Source organism: Apodemus sylvaticus, chromosome 8 (genome assembly GCF_947179515.1).
Source record: "Apodemus sylvaticus chromosome 8, mApoSyl1.1, whole genome shotgun sequence".
NCBI classification, from domain to species: Eukaryota; Metazoa; Chordata; class Mammalia; order Rodentia; family Muridae; genus Apodemus; species Apodemus sylvaticus.
The window spans coordinates 47,691,703-47,710,328 of NC_067479.1; the positions used below are offsets into that span (position 1 = coordinate 47,691,703).

General features: G+C 40.6%; 1 protein-coding gene across 1 annotated transcript in view; it reads right to left on the reverse strand.

Annotated features, from left to right (window-relative positions):
* Window positions 1-8,000: 8,000 nt before the first annotated feature.
* The window catches only part of Sugt1 (SGT1 homolog, MIS12 kinetochore complex assembly cochaperone), a 35,634-nt gene continuing 25,008 nt past the window's right edge, over window positions 8,001-18,626 (reverse strand). The window contains exons 11-13 of the mRNA XM_052190874.1: window positions 15,320-15,410; window positions 11,652-11,833; window positions 8,001-8,126 (exon numbers count right to left, since the gene is read on the reverse strand). Coding sequence (XP_052046834.1) covers window positions 8,025-8,126; window positions 11,652-11,833; window positions 15,320-15,410 — 375 coding nt within the window. The 3' untranslated portion in view covers window positions 8,001-8,024. The remainder of the gene's footprint in view (window positions 8,127-11,651; window positions 11,834-15,319; window positions 15,411-18,626) is intronic.

Consider the following 18,626-nt stretch of genomic DNA (forward strand, 5'->3'; position numbering starts at 1 on the left):
CGTACTTACTTACGACAGAAAAACCCTCAGGGACAAGCACGATTTTTCAGAAATTACAATGTTAGATCAGGAGGACCCTGAAGTATTTTGTAATTTTGACAGTTTAGTTTTGAATCTCACAGAGAGAAAGGGGGGAGGGGGAGGGAAGGAGAGGAAGGGAGGGAGGGAGCAGAGAGAGAGAGAGAGAGAGAGAGAGAGAGCCAACTTTTCTGAAAGTTTTACCCAAACAAAATTCTGAGTTAACAGACGGGTCTTGATGCCAACACTCTCCCTTCTGAACAAGCCTTGTTATTATGTGTTTGCCAATTAAAATCGGTAAGACGCAGAATTTTTTTAAAGCCTGGTTATCAAATGCTTCCACTAGTGGGATGAAGAGGATCGGGTCGGCACCCAAAGCAAGATGTCCTGCTGTTCTTGGGGAGAAACTATAGTCTGTAGCTCAGTTTTTCAAGCTTAATCGTTAAGGGGGTTGCTTTTTATTAACCAAGCAAAACATGAGCTGTATGGTTCCACCCATGCTCGCACACGCATGGTTCCCAGAAACTTACACTGGATTCTAGAGACAAGATCAGAGATAGAGACAGCCAAGATTCAAAACCCTAAGGATGGAAGCAATGGCCTTCTCGGAGAACTCCAACGTGGAAGGCTTCACGTAAGTAAGCAAGAGCTAGCCTATGAAGTGAAAGGATGGATATTCCAGGCAGAGGGAGTATGCTGGGGAAAGGTAAAGAGGTGTGACATTGGAAATGGAGAACTTCAGTAGGAAATATCAAGATAGAAAGACAGCAAGGTGGTATACCTTACATGACGTCAACTTGATATAGAAGTGGAAACCAATCCGATTCTAGGTAAGGAGATGGCTGGTTAGATTTTCGTGTTAGGTGAAGAAACTGGGTGGAGGGCATTCCAGAGGTCAAAGGGTAGCTAAGGAGCACAGGTCACAACAGAGAGCTAGCTGTCTCCTGCAAGATGCTTCTTGTTAACGTTCTATTGGATGGAAGCACAAACAGGTGTCGTCAAAATGGGATGCTTACTTTTTACAGACGAGGGATCATGATTTAAAAAAAGTCAGTGAATAAAAGGACAGCAACAGGTTTTTTTAAAAGTATTTTTTAAATTTGATATATTCTTTATTTACATTTCAAATGATTTCTTCTTTCCTGGCTCCCCACTCCCGAAAGTCCCATAAGCCCTCTTCCCTCCCCCTGTTCCCCCATCCACCCCTTCCCACTTCCCTGTCCTGGTATTCCCCTACACTGATGCACTGAGCCTTTCCAGAACCAGGGGCCACTCTTTGCTTCTTCTTGGGCATCATTTGATATGTGGATTATGTCTTGGGTATTCCAAGTTTCTAGGCTAATATCCGCTTATCAGTGAGTGCATACCATGAGTGTTCTTTTGTGATTGGGTTACCTCACTTAAAATGATGTACTCCAGCTCCATCCATTTGTCTAAGACTTTCATGAATTCATTGTTTCTAATGGCTGAATAGTACTCTATTGTGTATATAAACCAGATTTTTTGTATCCATTCCTCCATTGAAGAACATCTGGGTTCTTTCCAGCTTCTGGCTATTATAAATAGGGACAGCAACAGTTTTAAAAACAAGTATTTAGTTAAGCTCAAGGCTGGGTGACAGGGGACCCAAGCATTCTCTTAGGGCAAGTCTAAGATTACTTTAAGAGAGAGAGGAGTCAAGGGAGGAAAGGAAGAACATGTTTAAGGTAGAAAAAGACACAGAAAAAGCAGAAGATCCCCATGACTTTGTACTAAAAGCCTCTATTGTCTCTAAGCAGGCCAATTCCAAACTGCAAATAGAGTTGATTTTTGATATATTAAATTTTAACTAAACCGTATCATTGTGTACAGACACTTGTATTGATGATGCCTTAATATTTTAGACACTCGTTTCTCAGGGGTGGTGTAAACAACTACTCGAAGAACTTTGGAGGATAGTTTTCAAGGTCCTAGTATGACCTGGGCTAATTCAGTCTTAGATGTGGTGGGTCAATGGGCATAAAGGTACTGCTAGGTTTCGATTATGTCTCAGTGCAGTCCCATAACTTACAACATTGCAGCCCGTCTTAAGACGTGTGAACCTCATCCTTACATTCCTTCGACCACCTCAAATAATTCTAACATCGAGGAGATACACTACAATTATTCAATCCACTCAGCCATTTATTTTACATCAGATTTTATTACAGTGAAATACAATCTCCATTTTACAAAACACCAGATGCGTTGAGTGGTTTCTGTATAAGCTGGCTCTATTGATCAGTTTAAAAATGTGTACTTCATAGAAATGGCCACACTCTGATTTGTCAGGGTAGGAAGGAAATGAAGTGACAAAAGCCCACATGCATTACTAGTCTTGATAGCACGTCACAAACACGAAGCTGCAGACATGGGCAATGACCTTAAGCAAAAAACAACTAACATGCAGAGTGTTTGGATTATGAAGGAAAGCCGAAGTACTCTTAAAGGGTATTTGTGTGTGTGTGTGTATGCATGCTCATATTCTACATGAATATGCAAGTATATTTCATTTTGGGAAAAAAAGGATCTATTATTAGAATCAGTTTTTCAAAACAAGTTAGTATTAACTAAATGGAGGAATCACCATAGGCTTTATTTAAATTGCTTATATTCAAAAGTATTTAATTCAGGTTTTAGATATTTAACGTGTGAGGATGTATACATATGTATATATATAAATATAGATTTGTGCATGTATAATCTAAGCTTAGTAAATAGTTAACACCATTTTCCAAGACATTTATGTCATTGGACCTTTTTCAAGCTTAGTTGTTTTTACATAAAAATATGGGCGTCATTCCCTCGCAATGGTATGCAGTAAGATAAACGGTACTATTGGGGTTGGAAAGAATATACCTACACTGTGCTGAAGTCACTATTGAAAACGTCAAATAATGAACTGGGAGTGGTGGTGCACACTTTAATCCCAGCCCTGGAGGCAGAGGCAGACCTGGTCTGCGTGGTCTACATTGGATATCCAGGGAAACAAGTTTAGGAGCTGGAGACATGGCTGAGGAGTGAGGAGCACTGCTGCCCTTGCAGAGGACCTGGCTGTAGTCTCCAGCACCCACATGACAGCTAGTCATCACAGCCCGGTCTCTACAGTTTCAAGGCGGTTTCCACAGCACCAGGCATGCACATGGTGTGCGCACTCGAGCATGCACAGTCATGTGTGTATATGTGTATGTATGTATATATAATGCAGACATTCATACACATAAAATCTTTAAAATAATCGTTCAGAACAATTTAAGTGGTTCTGCCCCAGTTGTCACCGATTCACTAAAACCAATGTTGTTCCCTATTTCTGCTTCTCTTTTGTGCCTGTTCCCCTGTAAATGTTCCCTTCGGTCATGATTTGTAACAACTGGTTTGGAACCCCAAAAAGCAGAACCCTTTTTTTCTGACCTGTGTGCCAATTTATATGCAATTACTTTGCATTTTTGAAACATGACTATTGTGGCTTCCTGTCCTTCTGCATTCCAAGTTGTGGATTATTTGATAGCTAAGAATCTTATTTTCAAAGGCCTATATCCTTAATTAGCCCACACTACTACCTATCTTTTTATAATGAATTTAACTTAGAGTGACAAAGAACTGAAATAATCAGTCAAGCAGGTCATAATGTTGCTAATGTAACCAGTTTGTTTGTTAAAATCATACTCCAAAACCCAGACATGGTACAATGTCTGTAAATCATAGCACTGGGAGGCTGAGGCAGGAGTATTGCTACAATCTTGAGGCCAGCCTGTACTAGAGATAACCTATCTCAAAAAACAACACAACATATTTCTGTTGATTTTATCCTAAGGTCTCCAAGGTTCAAAATAACCATTGAGCAATGATCCTTTGTCTTACAAAACAACAAAAAACCCTCAATATTACTGGGAACTGAATCCAAAGTCTTTACCACATTAGGGCAAGTGCTGTATCTTCTAAATGTAGATGAGTGTTCCCTGCCTGTATGCAAGTGTACACTTGTGTGCCTGGGGCCCAGGGAGGCCTGAAGAGGACATGTGATCCCTGGAACTGGGGTACTGGGAACTGAGCACAGGTCCTCTGCGAGAGCAGGAAGTGCTCTAACTCCTCGGGCCATCTTTCCAGCCCCCAACCCTGTCACTTAATTTCTATTAACAGGAACCAAACTTTCTTTGGAAGTTCACTCTTTTCTAAAAGGATGAGAAAGCCCTGAAGGTGATTAGTGTAGCCACCTTTACCCAAGAGCTCTACCTACCACTCTCAAGGTCACCTACTTCCATATGCAAGGCACCTTCCCAAGGTCATAATTCCCGTTGCCTGATGTTCTAAGAAAGTCATGGCATGTGGGCTAAGATTCAAGAACCATTACGAAGAAAGAGCCATAACCCTGTGTGGCAGGAGGAGGGCCCATTTTGGACTAGACGGTATTTCAGAACCACTCCAGCTCTAGGAAATTCCACCCATGTTCCTTGTGGTTCCTTACTGTGCAGGGAATGCAAATGTATAGTTAAGGGAAAGAAGAGATTTCAAAACTACCTTTAGTCTTAGCAGACGGGCCGGCCACAAAATGTGCTCCTCTGATCTGGTTTTAACAAGACCATTAAATATCAACTCCTAAACCATGCTCTGATCCTCAGGGCCCTGTTCACAAGCAGTCATTCTGTGTCATCCAATCTCATCTCCATATTTATTCTGCTACAACTGTACTTATACTGCAAAACAATTGCTTTGGTAAGCAAAAGTTATAATAATCGGATATTGTTATTTGGTGTGTAAGAAAGAGCAGAGGAAGTAACCAACCAGATTGAGAATTTCCTGAAAATACAACAGAATGCAAATTCACTTACATCTATACAATCAGGGTATGCACAGTAAAGTGAAATTAAACTGTAATTCCTGATAGATATAAATTCCAATTGCTATTCCTCTCCTGTCACATGTTAACATTTACTGTCATTCCCAATGCTTTTGTACCGTTACTTGGGCAGGTAGGCGTGCGTGCGTGTGCATGCGTGATGCTTGTGCACAAGAAATATGGAATCTATGGGCCTCATTTTCTGGATTTGTTCCAGTGCACGTGGTAAATACTTCAGGCAGCCTCCAGCTGGAGGATGTGCCGGGCTAGTTTTGAACTCCTAGATCCTAAGGCAAGAGGGCTGCCTCGTGTTCAAGGATAGCTTAGACTATGTTAGCAGGCTAGCCTGCACCACAGAGCAAGATCCTATCTGAGAGAGGAGTGGAAGAGACACCACTCTCAGACTAGCTTCACACATTCTATTATTAAGCTCTACCTCCAGCATGAAACCTGTTCACCTTTGCCAGTGTGCTGGGTATATAAATCAGGTCTTCTGCCAATTTATCTTGCCTGTCTTTGTGTGTAAAGCTGAACATCTTTTCACATGCTAAATCATTTCTGTGCTGCCTGCTCCCGTAGCAGATTCAGTCCAACACTGCTTCACTACAAATATATTTTCCAGTTTATCATTTTAGACTAATGTGTTTTAGAAGGATTTAGAGCAAAGGTATTCTCCAAATAACCCAAGGCTTATCAGAAAATTCAGAACACCCTAGCACTTTATCCCCTAAGCTCTTGGGGGGGGGGGGAGGAAGTGCATCAGAGGAAGGAGAAGAGAGGACTGGAGTCTAAGGCTAACCCTGATGACAGGACAGTTGAGGCTAATTTAAGACACTGAAAGCAGCAAAACTTGAGAAATCAACAGGAAATCTAAAAAGGCGGGGAGGGGAGGGGAGGGAAGGAGGAGGGAAGGGAGGGAGAGAAGGGGGGAAAGACACCTGTGAGAGAGACTATTATTTAGAATCTGTGGAAACGTACTACAGGGAAACAAACAGTTCTCTGGAATGGGCACTTTTGGGCAAGTCTGGTCCATTTCTCAAAACTCCTTTGCCGGATAAATCTAATGTGCTTAGTCACATTTTATAATGTTTTTAGTCATAAATGAGGAAGTCCATTTACTCCAGCAAAATCCTGAGTCTCAACACTGTGGAGCTAATGGATAAGATCTCTATATAATGTCACTTTAAAAATAAATGCAAAAGTATCAAGATATAAAAACTCTTAAAAGTTGAATAGTAAAAATATGATTTATTTATATTCACAATATTTTAATTCTAAGACTCTAGATATTATTTACTAAAGGAATTATGATCTAACAGGCGTACAACGGGGCTGGAGAGACGGCTCAGGCATTAAGAGCACTTGTGCTCTTGCAGAGGATCTGGCATGGTTATCAGCGCCCACTCGGAGGAGGCTCAGGGTCTGCAACTCCATTTCCAGAGGGTCCTATGGCCTCTTCTGGCCTCTATGGCACTGGGTGTGCACACACACATATACTGTACATACAGTCATGCAAACACAAACAAACATGCACATAAAATAAGGATATCTCCTGGAGGGAGGGCTTAACTGTTGAAATTATAAAGTGAGTGGCCCGGAGATCTGTGTACAGTGCAGGAGGTGTCCTGGCTTTATTGTCTCTGTAGCAAGCCTCCCTTCCCGTCAGGATCAATGACATTGAAGTCAACCCTGCCTTTCCCTTTAGCGCCCACGAATAAGGACCGCAGCCTGCAGCTTATGTGGGCAAAGGTCAGTTACAACTTCAGCATGGACACCACAACCAAAAGATGAAGCCAATCACGGTGGTGTGGACCTGTAATGCCAGCTAACCAGCACTTGACAGTCCCTGGAAGGTGAGGCAGGAGCATCAAGAACTCAGAGCCAGCCTCTCCTGAGCTCCAGTGCACTTCCACAAGCTGTTAGCAAAGGGTCCGGGACCAGCTCACTGTAAGTATGAACTCTCCTAATGTGTCTTATTGAAGGGCTAGAAGGAAGGGGCTAAACTCCTACACTCTCCACAGCTGAAACGCTTCCCAAGATATTTCTCCTGGACTTCAGCACCAGCTCTGAGGGCACAAAGGAGCACTCTGCCACAAAAACATCAGCCACACTTACCAGAGCACAGACATGCCACTAGGCTACAACCCTATAGGCATAGGCCACTAGGCTCTGAAGGCTACTAAGATGTCGTCAAGTCTGCGGGCTGCCAGTGGGATGTGCATTATTACAGACTGCAAGGAAATCTCATCATGGGTAATTTTCTTGGTTTCTAAAAACTATTCTGTAGTCCAGCATTCAGCTGTTTCTGCTTTCCTGAATGTTAACCTTCTTTCTGCTATACTACAAACTCTGAAATTAAGGGCATCTCTCTCCATTTTTGTTACACCAGAAGTCTCTACAGATATAGGGCACAAAATATTAAATATATTCATATTAATTTACTCTCCAAGTAGCTAAAAACCAAAGTACTGAAACCACAGTAATGGTGGCAATGGTGTCCTGGGACTCTCTTGCCCCCCACTTCAGATTGCTTATTGACAGTTACATCTGTGTGCTGTTAAACTCAAGAATCTATGCTTTATTCAAGAATTTAGAAGGTAGAACCAAAATCTTGCTGCAGTTACAAATACTTCTCATAAAAACTAAATGAGGGAATTAATTCTCTGCAGCAATTTCTCAAAGTTCCCAGTAAAAACTTAAAAGAGAACAGTAAATAAACCAGCCTTCATAGAAAAATTCACAACACTCATTCAAAAGCAGCTCTTAAAAGTAAATACAACACTGAAGCTGTAAAGTTTATACCCACAAAAGTTGCCAGGTCTAATAAGTTATTGACAGAACACTGCATCAAAAATAAGGCAATTATCCAAGATGTCATTAAAGATTTCTCCATTCATAACTAGACAGAGTGGATCTATCTAGGAGCAACTGACATTTCATTCAGTTTCAGGATGTGTGAAATCCTTAAGGACAGAAATGATAAGATGTGATTGTCACTCTTTAGAATACTTGCAGGAAAATCATTTCTAAAGCACAGAGAGGCAAAAAGGTTTAATCTTTCAAAAGATACTGTTTAAAACTCAAGAATGTGATAAAGCACACAATGGGCACTGGCGGACAAACGCAATCCAGTGATAGCAAATTCATTTATTTAGTACTGCTTCCATTCCATATCATCAGGAGGGTTGATTTCGACTTTCCTTTTACCTACATCAGACCAGTTGGTACTCAAGACTGTACCACCAGATTCCATCTGCAATTAAAAGAAAAAAAAAAAGGTTCATGCCTGTATTGTATGTCAAAATGCAGTATTTTTCTTCAAATGAATCAAACATACTCCCCCCAAATATAGGCTACTAAAAATAATTCAATATAAACTCAACATTTTTACTTAATCTTAGGCATTCCAGAGAGGTTAGCAAGTTTGACGACACCTGACAAAAGACCATTCTAGAGTAATTAGGGAGGCCCGTCATGTACACTCCCATATTAAGGACATGTACTCTGCTATTAGTAGATGCATCATGTGGAAAATTGACCTACAAATGAAAATAAAATTCCTTTCCCCCAAAAATGACATAGTCTTATTTTGCTGAAGACAGTTAAATACCAGTTAAGTAAGGACCATACCTAATGCTCCCCCTTTGCCAAGCATATCCTAGTGTACCCTGATTTTTATTTAATTAAGGCAAACAAGACAGAGGTACATAAAGCCGGCCACATGTGACCTGGTTATCTATTTATAATGCAGTAAATATACAACCCACCAACAATCCTAGTGTGCGCATGGAGCCATAGAGTGCATTAAAATGGTTTAGTCAATAATGAATTGTACTTAACAATACTGATATCATAAGATTATGACACACAGCTTAGGATTTCTGGCTGCCTAGTGATACTGTAGCCATTGATAATATTCATAATACAGCACATAACTCTAGTGTCTATGGGGAGGCTGCTGTAATCAAACTCATTGACCTGTTAGCCATACAAAAGAACAGCTTATACAATTACAATACATCCCATAATATGTGACAACAAATATTATTAGTTTCAGTATTTACTAAGCTAGATTTTTTTTTACTGGAATTTTAGAACATACTTCTCCACTTATTAAAAAAAAGTGTACTAAAAGAATATTCTGTGTTACACCTGCAGCAGCCTCAAATGTCATCTATTCACCAAGACTCTTCATGATGTGGAAGAGTTTCATCAGGCCGTGGGTACAGTCAGCTAGAAAGCTTACCCTGCAGTCAATCCCCAGCAGCACAGGACAAGAGGCCACATCACGTGACTGACCTACACTATACAGATCGTATAAACACACTCAATGGTGTTACCGAATAATGAAAACCATCCAACAATAGATTTCTCAGAACACAGCCCAGTGTTAAGCAATCTTAACTGTATTATTAAAAACTTGGAAGGGAGAGACAGCTCAGCTGTTAAAGGCTAAGGTTCATACTTGTAAAGATATAAAACTTCCATGCATTTGTTGTGATAAAAATTCATGGACATGGATCACAGCAGAGTATAATGTGAATTCCTGAAACCTACAATCTTTTAATTAGCTGCATTCTGACAAACACAGGAACTTATTTACCCTTTTGAACTGGAACCTCAAGCTAATTTCCTTCTGCAAACTTCCCTAAATTTCTTTGCAAGGGTGCTATTCTCCATGCCAGGTTTAGATCTTTACTCACATTCCAAACATAGATTACATTTAGTTAAGTGTATGTACATGCACATATGTGCATGGGCTTGGGCATGCCTCGGCACACACGTGGAGGTAGGAAAACAACTAGTAGAAGTTAGCTACACACACACACACACACACACACACACACACACACACACACACACAGGAACCAAGACTGAACTCAGATGATCAGGTTTGGTAGCAAGCACCCTACCTGTTGAGTCACCTTGCCAGCCAAGTTCCTTTAGATTTTTAGTTACCAGGCTGGACTCCCATACAACCTGTCTTCTATGTGACCACCATTAATACACACGGCACCGCTGCTTTAAGGATCGCCTCCTTTCCTTTCTTGATTGCTTTTGAGACAGGGTCTTGCTATTTAGCCCAGACTGACCATGAACTCACAACTCTCCTGTCTCAGCATCCCAAGAACTAGATAACCATTACGCCCACTTAAGAGTTTGCCTCCGTAAGTCTAATTCTCATTATTGACTAGAACTAAAGAGAGCTCTTCAGAGGCATGGACTATATTTCATCAATATAAATATCGCTTGGTATCTACAGAGGGTCCAGGCATACCCCCTTTCTTCATATATAATACTATCTGCATTTGCTACAAACATAAAATGGTTGACAATCTGTATATAACCTAAGCACACCTTTCCACTCTGCTACATATCATCTCTACCCATAATATCCAATGCTATGTAAAAATCAGATTGCTGTCATATAGTGTTATTTATGGAATGACAAGAAAGTCTGTATAATAGGTACTCAATATAAACACAACACATTCAAATCACAAGTCAGTTGGACTCACAGCTGTAGAACCCATGCAAAGAAACTGGAAGAACCTTCACTGGAGTACTAATCATGGTGGCCTGGCGCATAGCAGGCTTCAAATAAAATGACTGAATGAAATGTGACAGGTCTGTAAAATAAGAGGACTCCCAGTGATGAAACTCACAGAAGTGACTTTAGTTGATAATCTGGTCATACTCACTGAGGGGGATTTTCCCCTCTCTATAGAAGGTAGAAACTGTGCAGTTTAGCATGTCCTTCATTACTTGGTCAGTTGGTCTCACACAGTTAGACTGAAGGAAGCTGCATCTGAGGTCGGTGTTACCACACACATGGCTTGCTTTGTGGATATATATCACCCAGTTAACTCTCAATCTTCTATATGAAAATGGATGTGGATTTTGTATCACATCTTTGACCTGACATATGGCTATTCTCTCTAGCACACATTTTTAAAGTCAATAGTAAGGATAAGTTTCTTGCCTGGACAGATTTGAGTAGACAGTATTTTTCCTGATAAAGTTCATGATTATAGAAAAGTAACTGCTGGTAGGGTGGCATGCGGGAGCTTGGCAGAGAGAGGCAGGATGAGAGCTCAAGGCCATCCACAGTTACTCAGCAAACTCAAAGCTGGCCTGAGTGACAGAAGAGCTCAGTTCCCAGCGCCCACACAGCCGCTGACAAGGGCCTGAGATTCCCTCTTCTGACCGCCACAGGCGTGTACAGACAGACATGCAAAACGAGCAAACATAAATTTTTTAAGTGTCAATTTACACAGTTTTACAGTGGTGAGTTATCAATAAAACCTCAGAACTAGAGACCTGATTCTGAAGATCTTTAGACTACACTAGCAAAATTTTCTTAATTGAGAAATTAAGCCATTGAATACTCAACAGACATTTTCTATTAGCCCAATATCATTCTGGAAATTTATCTTTTATGTTCTTCATTTTAAATAAGAATAGATCTAAGTATGATTCTATGACAAACTGAACTAACAGTAAATTCCCGTCACTGCCCCAATCTTAGTATTTCTTAGTCGCTCAACTCCTAAGGCACAGGAGTCAGAATAAGCGTGTTTCTCATTTCATTCCTCCAGCCACTACTCTAAGTCCGGAAGAACAAAGAGAAATCAACGCTCAGCCACAGTCTACCAGACACTCTCTAGCTGGGTCACGCACTTGGGCCTCAAACTCACTATGTATTCTTACTTTAAATGTCTAACATTCACTCATAAATAAACAATATTTAAAATAGTTGAAAGCTTCATGTTCTTACAAATGACTTGTTCATGGCACGTTTCACTTCATCGGAACCATCTGAATAGATCTGCTGAAATAACTTGTTTAAAGCTGCGTCACCCTCCAGCTTCTCGTTCTTTTCTTCTTCTTTGATTTCGCCAACCAACTTATCCCAGTTCCTGGTATAGTGCGATGAGGATGGATACGTGTTCTTTACATCTGCAAAGTGAAGACAGAGGGAGCGATTAATGGCCTGCCTGATGGTGTCAAGAAATCCGTGTCCTTAGCAAGGAGTTTAGGTCACTGAATGCCAACTTTGTATTAAGTGTCTCTCTGCTACACACATCAATAACATTTCAAAAACTGAAAGTTAGCATACTGCAAGATCTAAGATTTCCTCTGAGCAAAATAACTCAATAAAGTGTATGTTTTGATACACTATACAAAGCTAGACTGAAAATACTGTGTGCTAATCACAGGGGATGCTGGGTTAAGCAGACAAAACCTGTTGTATGGAAAGAAAGTTACTCAAGAAGCTGAAGCCGGAATATTGAAATTAGACACCAGGATGCGGCACAGGGTTACGGTCAGACTGCACTACATGACAACAGTCTCAAGAAAAAAACAGTAACAGAAGAGAAAGAAAAACAGATGAAAAAGAGGAAAATTAAAGTTAAAAGACAGCAGGAGAGATGGGCAACAGGCACAGGACCAGAGTTCGATTCCGAGAACCCATGAAAAGTCAGGGAGAATGGAGTCTACACTCTGTCCTCTGACCTCTAGTACACAGGGTCTGGGGAAAGCAGCAAAGATTTGAAAAAGGCAGATAGGGCTAGAAGACAAGGCTCAATGGTTAGGAGATTTGTTCTTGCATAGAATCTGGGTTTTGCCTCCAGCACCTGCAGGGTGGCTCACGACCATTCAGAACTGGTTTCAAGGCTCACTTCTGTGCTCTGGGATACCAAGCACACATCCGATGTACAGACATACCTGCAAGCAAAACACTCACACACATCTAATAAGTAAATCTTTTAAAAGAGCAGTACAAATAATTATAAAGATAGCATTTTATACACACACACACAGTTTTAGGATTCTCCATGGGAAGCTATATGCGAGGCTCTTATATCAATTCCAGAATCTACCAAAAAGCTTACCTAATTTTAAAATGTCTGAAGCTTTCTAAGAAAGATTTTATTTGTACTCAAGTGTTATACATGTATCCTGTACATGCCAGTGCCCTGAGTCAGAAGGTGTGAGATTCCCTGGAAATGGGACGACAGGGGCTTGAAAGCTGCCTGATGCGAATGCTAGGTACCAAACCGGGGTCTTAGATGAGAACAGCGAGAGGGCTAAACCACTGAACCATGTCTCCAGTCAATCTCTCAAGATTTTAACATTTAACATTGGAAGTATAGCTTTTCTATGAGATACTTAGGTATCTTTCAAAGTGGAAATATCTGCCACATACTGAAGGGAAAAAAAACAGCTGGGCAGGTGGTGATACACACCTTTAATCCTAGCACTCAGAAGGCAGAGGCAGTCAGATTTCTGAGTTCAAGGCCAGTATGGTCTATAAAATGAGTTCTAGAACAGCCAGGGCTACACAGAGAAACCTTTTCTCAAAAACAAGCAAGCAAGCAAGCAAACAAAAACCCATCAAAATATAATAAAAATTTAAATTGCATTTATGTATCTATTGGGGAGCGTCCTCAGTATCAAGCCTATGTCATTAGCAACAAGTACCTACACCTTCTGAGCCATCTAACATTTTTTAAACCTAACATAGCAAGAAAGAACAGTATTTCAGCATGAAGTCTCCTAGAAAATATTAAAACACATTATGATCCTTTTTTACCTATACATCTTTAAAATTGGGCATGCATTTCACATCATAATACAGACTATATCAAGTGGTAAATAGCCAGCAGCTACTAGAAGGGACAGTATAGTTTACAGTGTTTAAAAGAAAAGGAGAAAGAAGGAAGAAAAGGAAGAGGAGAGAGAAAGAAAAGGAAGGAGAGGAAGGAAGGAAGGAAGGAAAGGAAAGAGAGAGAAAGAAAAGGAAGGAAGGAGAGAAAGGAAGGAAGGAAGGAAGGAAGGAAGGAAGGAAGGAAGGAAGGAAGGAAGGAAGGAGAGAAAGAAAGAATAGCTGATTCCAGTTGTCCCTGTCGCACTGGAACACAGTACCACTAATCTAAATGTTCCTTCTCCAGTAATGCCTTTCTATATCCCTTTCCTAAAAATAGTTGAGAAACTACTAAATAAACATATATTCTATTTTCCTGTGCCTTTTCACCTATAAATAAGAGCAACTTTTTAAGCCATTCTTCATTAAAATAAATCCCAGGAAGACCTGGTGCAGTTCCACCCAGAGCATACGTATTGCTTTAAACATTGTAAATGTCACTTCCCTCTACTGGAAATGCTATCTTTGTACATTTTACTGGTAGCCAAGGAAAACAAAAAACATAAGACATTGTTAAGGAGCTGGGAACATGGATTTAATTAATTCTAATGCGGACTCCCAGGAAGAATGGGAATGAAGTTTTAATCTCTACCCTACAGATAAGCAAGCTGGCCTAGATAGGTTAAGTGCCTTGCCCTTATCTACAGTTTCCAGCTTGCAATACACAGGATCTGACAAGCATATTAATTCTTCCAGAAACACAACAGGACAGGAGGGAGTGCATCTTGAATTTCTAAAAGATTCCGTTTAGAAAAACTGTGTGCGCGCACGCACACACAGAGTTTTAGGATTCTCCATGGGAAGCTATATGCAAGGCTCTTATATCAATTAAAAGGGGATAACCTTTAAGTATCAACTAGAAATCACCTTTGCTAACTTTGCTACAAATTAGTTAAAATTCTATCACTGCATAAAGAAACATTTTTGCAACTTTTATACATATATGAAATTAATTCTGTGTATGTGTAATTAATTAATTACACATACACAGGACCTGTGAATGACTCACAGTCTAAAAGTTGTCACAAGCACAAGTGTTTTCCACTATAGAAGGGGTAAAAATTTGAAAGAAGCTGAGACACAGTGTTGGCTTGTTTCAGCCATCAAATCAGAGTATTAAACAACCAAAATAAACACCTCCCTATTCAGTGATGAGGCAATTACACTAAGATACAATCTTAGGCTGTAGTTCTAAAAAGGTCCTGCAGCTTAATTATTCCACTAGTAAAAAAGATGCTTATCTGCCAATTACACATGCGCAGAATGGACTTTAGCACATAAAGGGCTATATAATCAACTCTAGCTGTTTCCTCTTCTAGGCACTCCTCTAGTGATCTGTGTCTATCTCTGTGTTAGTAAGAAATAGTCCAATGTTCTCCTCTGTGAAGTCCTGAAATTCTAGGAAATCAGAGATGAGAAATCAGTTGGAATAAACTGATGAGAATTCCAGAGAGGAATAAAAAAGGAACAGGGAAGAGTACTTCAGTGATGCAAACCGCCTCACGGTGGGAGAGAGCAGCACTCCCGACAGACAGCAGGCATTGGCTGACACAGAGGACAGCCCCAACTCTTCTGGGCCTGGCTACCACGTGTCTGTTTTCAAATGCTAGACATCAGAATGACTTTATTATACTCAAAGTACCTTTTCTTCACAAATTCTGAAGTAGGAAGAGTGCTTATCACTATTGGATCGCAACCTGACAATGAACCAGAGCTTCAGAGGCCAGAACACAAACCTGCTAGGAACTGTTTGGGTGTGGCCTCATTTCCTTGTCCCTCTAGCTTCTCCCATCTCACCGCCTCTGGCTTTTTCATTTTAATTTCAATCTGAAGGAAAAAGCAAATAATCCATTATTCAACGTAAGATACATAAAACAGCAAAAAATGCAATTTTCATAACTAATCAAAGTTTTATAAAATTAAGTGTCTTTGACAGTTTGTCTAAATTATACAAAGTTAAATCTGAAGAATTATAAACATTTTGTTTCTAGTCTTAAAATTTTACCCTTCAAAAACAATACACATATCATATATGCTCAATTAACAGTCTTGAACTTCAGGCCAACGAGACGGTCCAGTGGGTAAAGGTGCTGTGGCTAAGCCTTCCAACCCATGGAACCCACACGGAGGACGAGAATGGACTTCCAAGGTTGTCTTCTGACTCCCACATGCATGTGTACACGTGCCTGCTCTCTCCAAACACACACACATATATATACACATATATTTGGAAGGGTCTTGAAATCTAGATGCTTTATTTTTCTTCTACAAAAGTGTTCTTGGTTATGAGTCATCATGTGGTTGCTGGGAATTGAACTCAAGACCTCTGGAAGAGCATCCAGTGCTCTTAACCGCTGAGCCATCTCTCCTGCCCCTACAAAAGTGTTCTTAAGCAGAAATGATTCTGACGTTCAAGGTCTATCTGACAACAGTGATAGACAGTGATCTTTGACCCACAGTTGGTAAATGGCAGGAGGAAGACGCCCAGTGAGAAGAGGCTAGGGAGAGGCCTTTATCTCTTAGCAGAAGCTGACCTAGCTTGAAGTTATATGTAATCCATTCACTAAGACAGTAGCATGCATACCACAAACCATTTAAGGAAGTTCATAGATGGGAGAAGTGTGAATTCCCTGTTTCCTTAATTTTCAATTCATACATGCTCCTAAAATTTAAGTCTTGAAGACTGGTAGATACTTCTAGAATTACCTGCCCCAGTTTCAGAAATGTTTTCATTGTAACCATTTAAGTAAAACTTCCTTAAAAGTTTGAGAAGATGGCTCAGTTGGTAAAGTGCTTGCCCCACAGGCCTGAGGACCAGAGTTCAGATCCTCAGTGTGTATGTACAAAGCTGGGCATGGAGCCGTGTGCTTGTAACCCCAGAGCTAAGAAAATAAAGAGGTGGGGTGGGGTGTGCACAAGGGGAACCCTGAGCTTTGCTGGCCAACTAATCTAACCAATCAATGAGCTCCCGTTCAGTGAGAGACCATGTGACAAAAAGTGAACCGAGGAAGACACCAGATGTGTACCTGGCCTTCACACACATGTGCATGCACCCCAACACACAATCATCTTACATCTTTGGTAGTTTAAATATTACTCTCAAGATATGATCATCTCAGAAATATCTACAAGCCATCTGTAGGAACCCAAACTGTGCTGGCTTTCCAGTTCTCAGTATTATAATACCACCAACCCACCTCTGAGGACTCTGTGTATACAGAGAATTCACTAATTTTTCTCAGAGGACAATTGCCCCAGCACTACTCCTAAGCAATCTGGCACCCATTGCCTTCCCTGAGCAAGAGCCATAGACTGGTGCTGGAAGGCTCTCTGGCAGTTCTTCAGGATGAAGCCTTGAGCATGTGCATTCTAAGCAGTCAACTGTATCAAATTCCTTTGCTTTTAGAGCAGTGAGTGTCTCAAGACCTTGGGAGAAGACTCAGTAATCTACTTTTATTCAGCCATGTGCAGGTCAGAGGGAAATTTACAGGACGCTAGTTTTCTTCACCTCTTCTAATTGCTTAGTTCTAATATTTACTACAGGTTGAAATTTAGTCAGGGCAATGTTTCCTAGACAAGGCCAAACCATCATCATATTCTTCCCTCCCACTGTATGTCTAACCACCAAAATCCTTTCTCATATGACTCTTCTTGAAGACCACAACAGCATTCCAATGCATAACATGCCTCCTGAAAAAGAGCTGGTTATTCAGTAGAATGTGTGCCAAAATGTCACCAGTGACTATGGTATGTGTTCTACTGGAAAGATCTGGCGGTTTAGATGGAAGCATGCTGACGTATCATCAGTGGAGCAGGGATTACCTTCTCAGTGCCTCTGTGTACTTCTCCACCTTTGCTATGCTCTGCATGCATTTTTTATAGCCCGAATAAAAATCTGAATTATGAAAGTAAGTAGCATTGATTGAGTCCTATGTGTTCAGTGCTTTACATATGCCAGCTTATTTAACAGAACCACGCAAGATTACCGTCTACATTTTATTTATTTACATGTGTGGGTGGACCTGCATGTGTGTGCACTCGTGTGCAAAGATATCAGGTGTCCTCCTCTTATCATTCTCTCCCTTCTATCATGAGATGGGGCTCTCACTGAACGTACAGTCCAACATTTTAGCTGGTCTGACAAGCCACCGTGCTCTAAGGATCCCCTATGCTCATCTCCTGAATGCTAGGAATCATAGGCAGCTACCACACCCATCTGATTTTATGTAGGTTCTAGAAATCTGGGTCCTCAGTGTAGCAAGCTCTTTACCCACTGAATCCTATCTTCCTAGCACTACTGTATGTAACACTGCCTCCCTCTGCTGTTTGAAAAAGGAAATGGTCAAAGATTTCACCTAAAGAAATGTAAAAAAAAAAAAAAAAATTCAATTTGTTTTTGAATTTGTTTTTGTAAAACATATCAGTTTCTGGTTACATATGCAAAATATGTTGATCCCAGGGTCAGAACACAGCTTCTTCTATCTGTAGGCATCTCAACCCTGTATCCAGCTGTGCAACTGAATCCAGGAACCACAAAAGCTTTGGTGACAGTAATGCACAATCACCACAAGTTCATTCAAAACCAAATGTGTAATGAGCCCATAGCGTCTGGGCAGCCCTGGCTAATACTGCATTGTACAGCATCCCTGCAGCCTTGGCCCTAAACACACAATATGCATGCTCTGCCCTGTGCATGCTCTCACAGCATGCTAACATGTTGCAGCATTAACTGAATACTGCCTGAAACACTTTGGCTGAGATTCAAGACAGTTTATGTTATAAACTGCAGTAACTCTGCTACACACACATTTGTCATCTTAAAAAAAAAAAAAAAAAAAAGCATGGTTTAATTATAGAAAACTAAGACTTTACTATATTCCTCCTGCCATACCTCAGCACAGATGTATCACACTATTCTATCCTGGGATTCTATTGTTAAGTTGCTGTTTGAGTTGCCAACTTGAATTTTGTAAAAATAAAACAAATCTTTCAATGAATTCTGGCTTGGGATTAGGACAATTTCCAACACCTTTTGAAATGGCC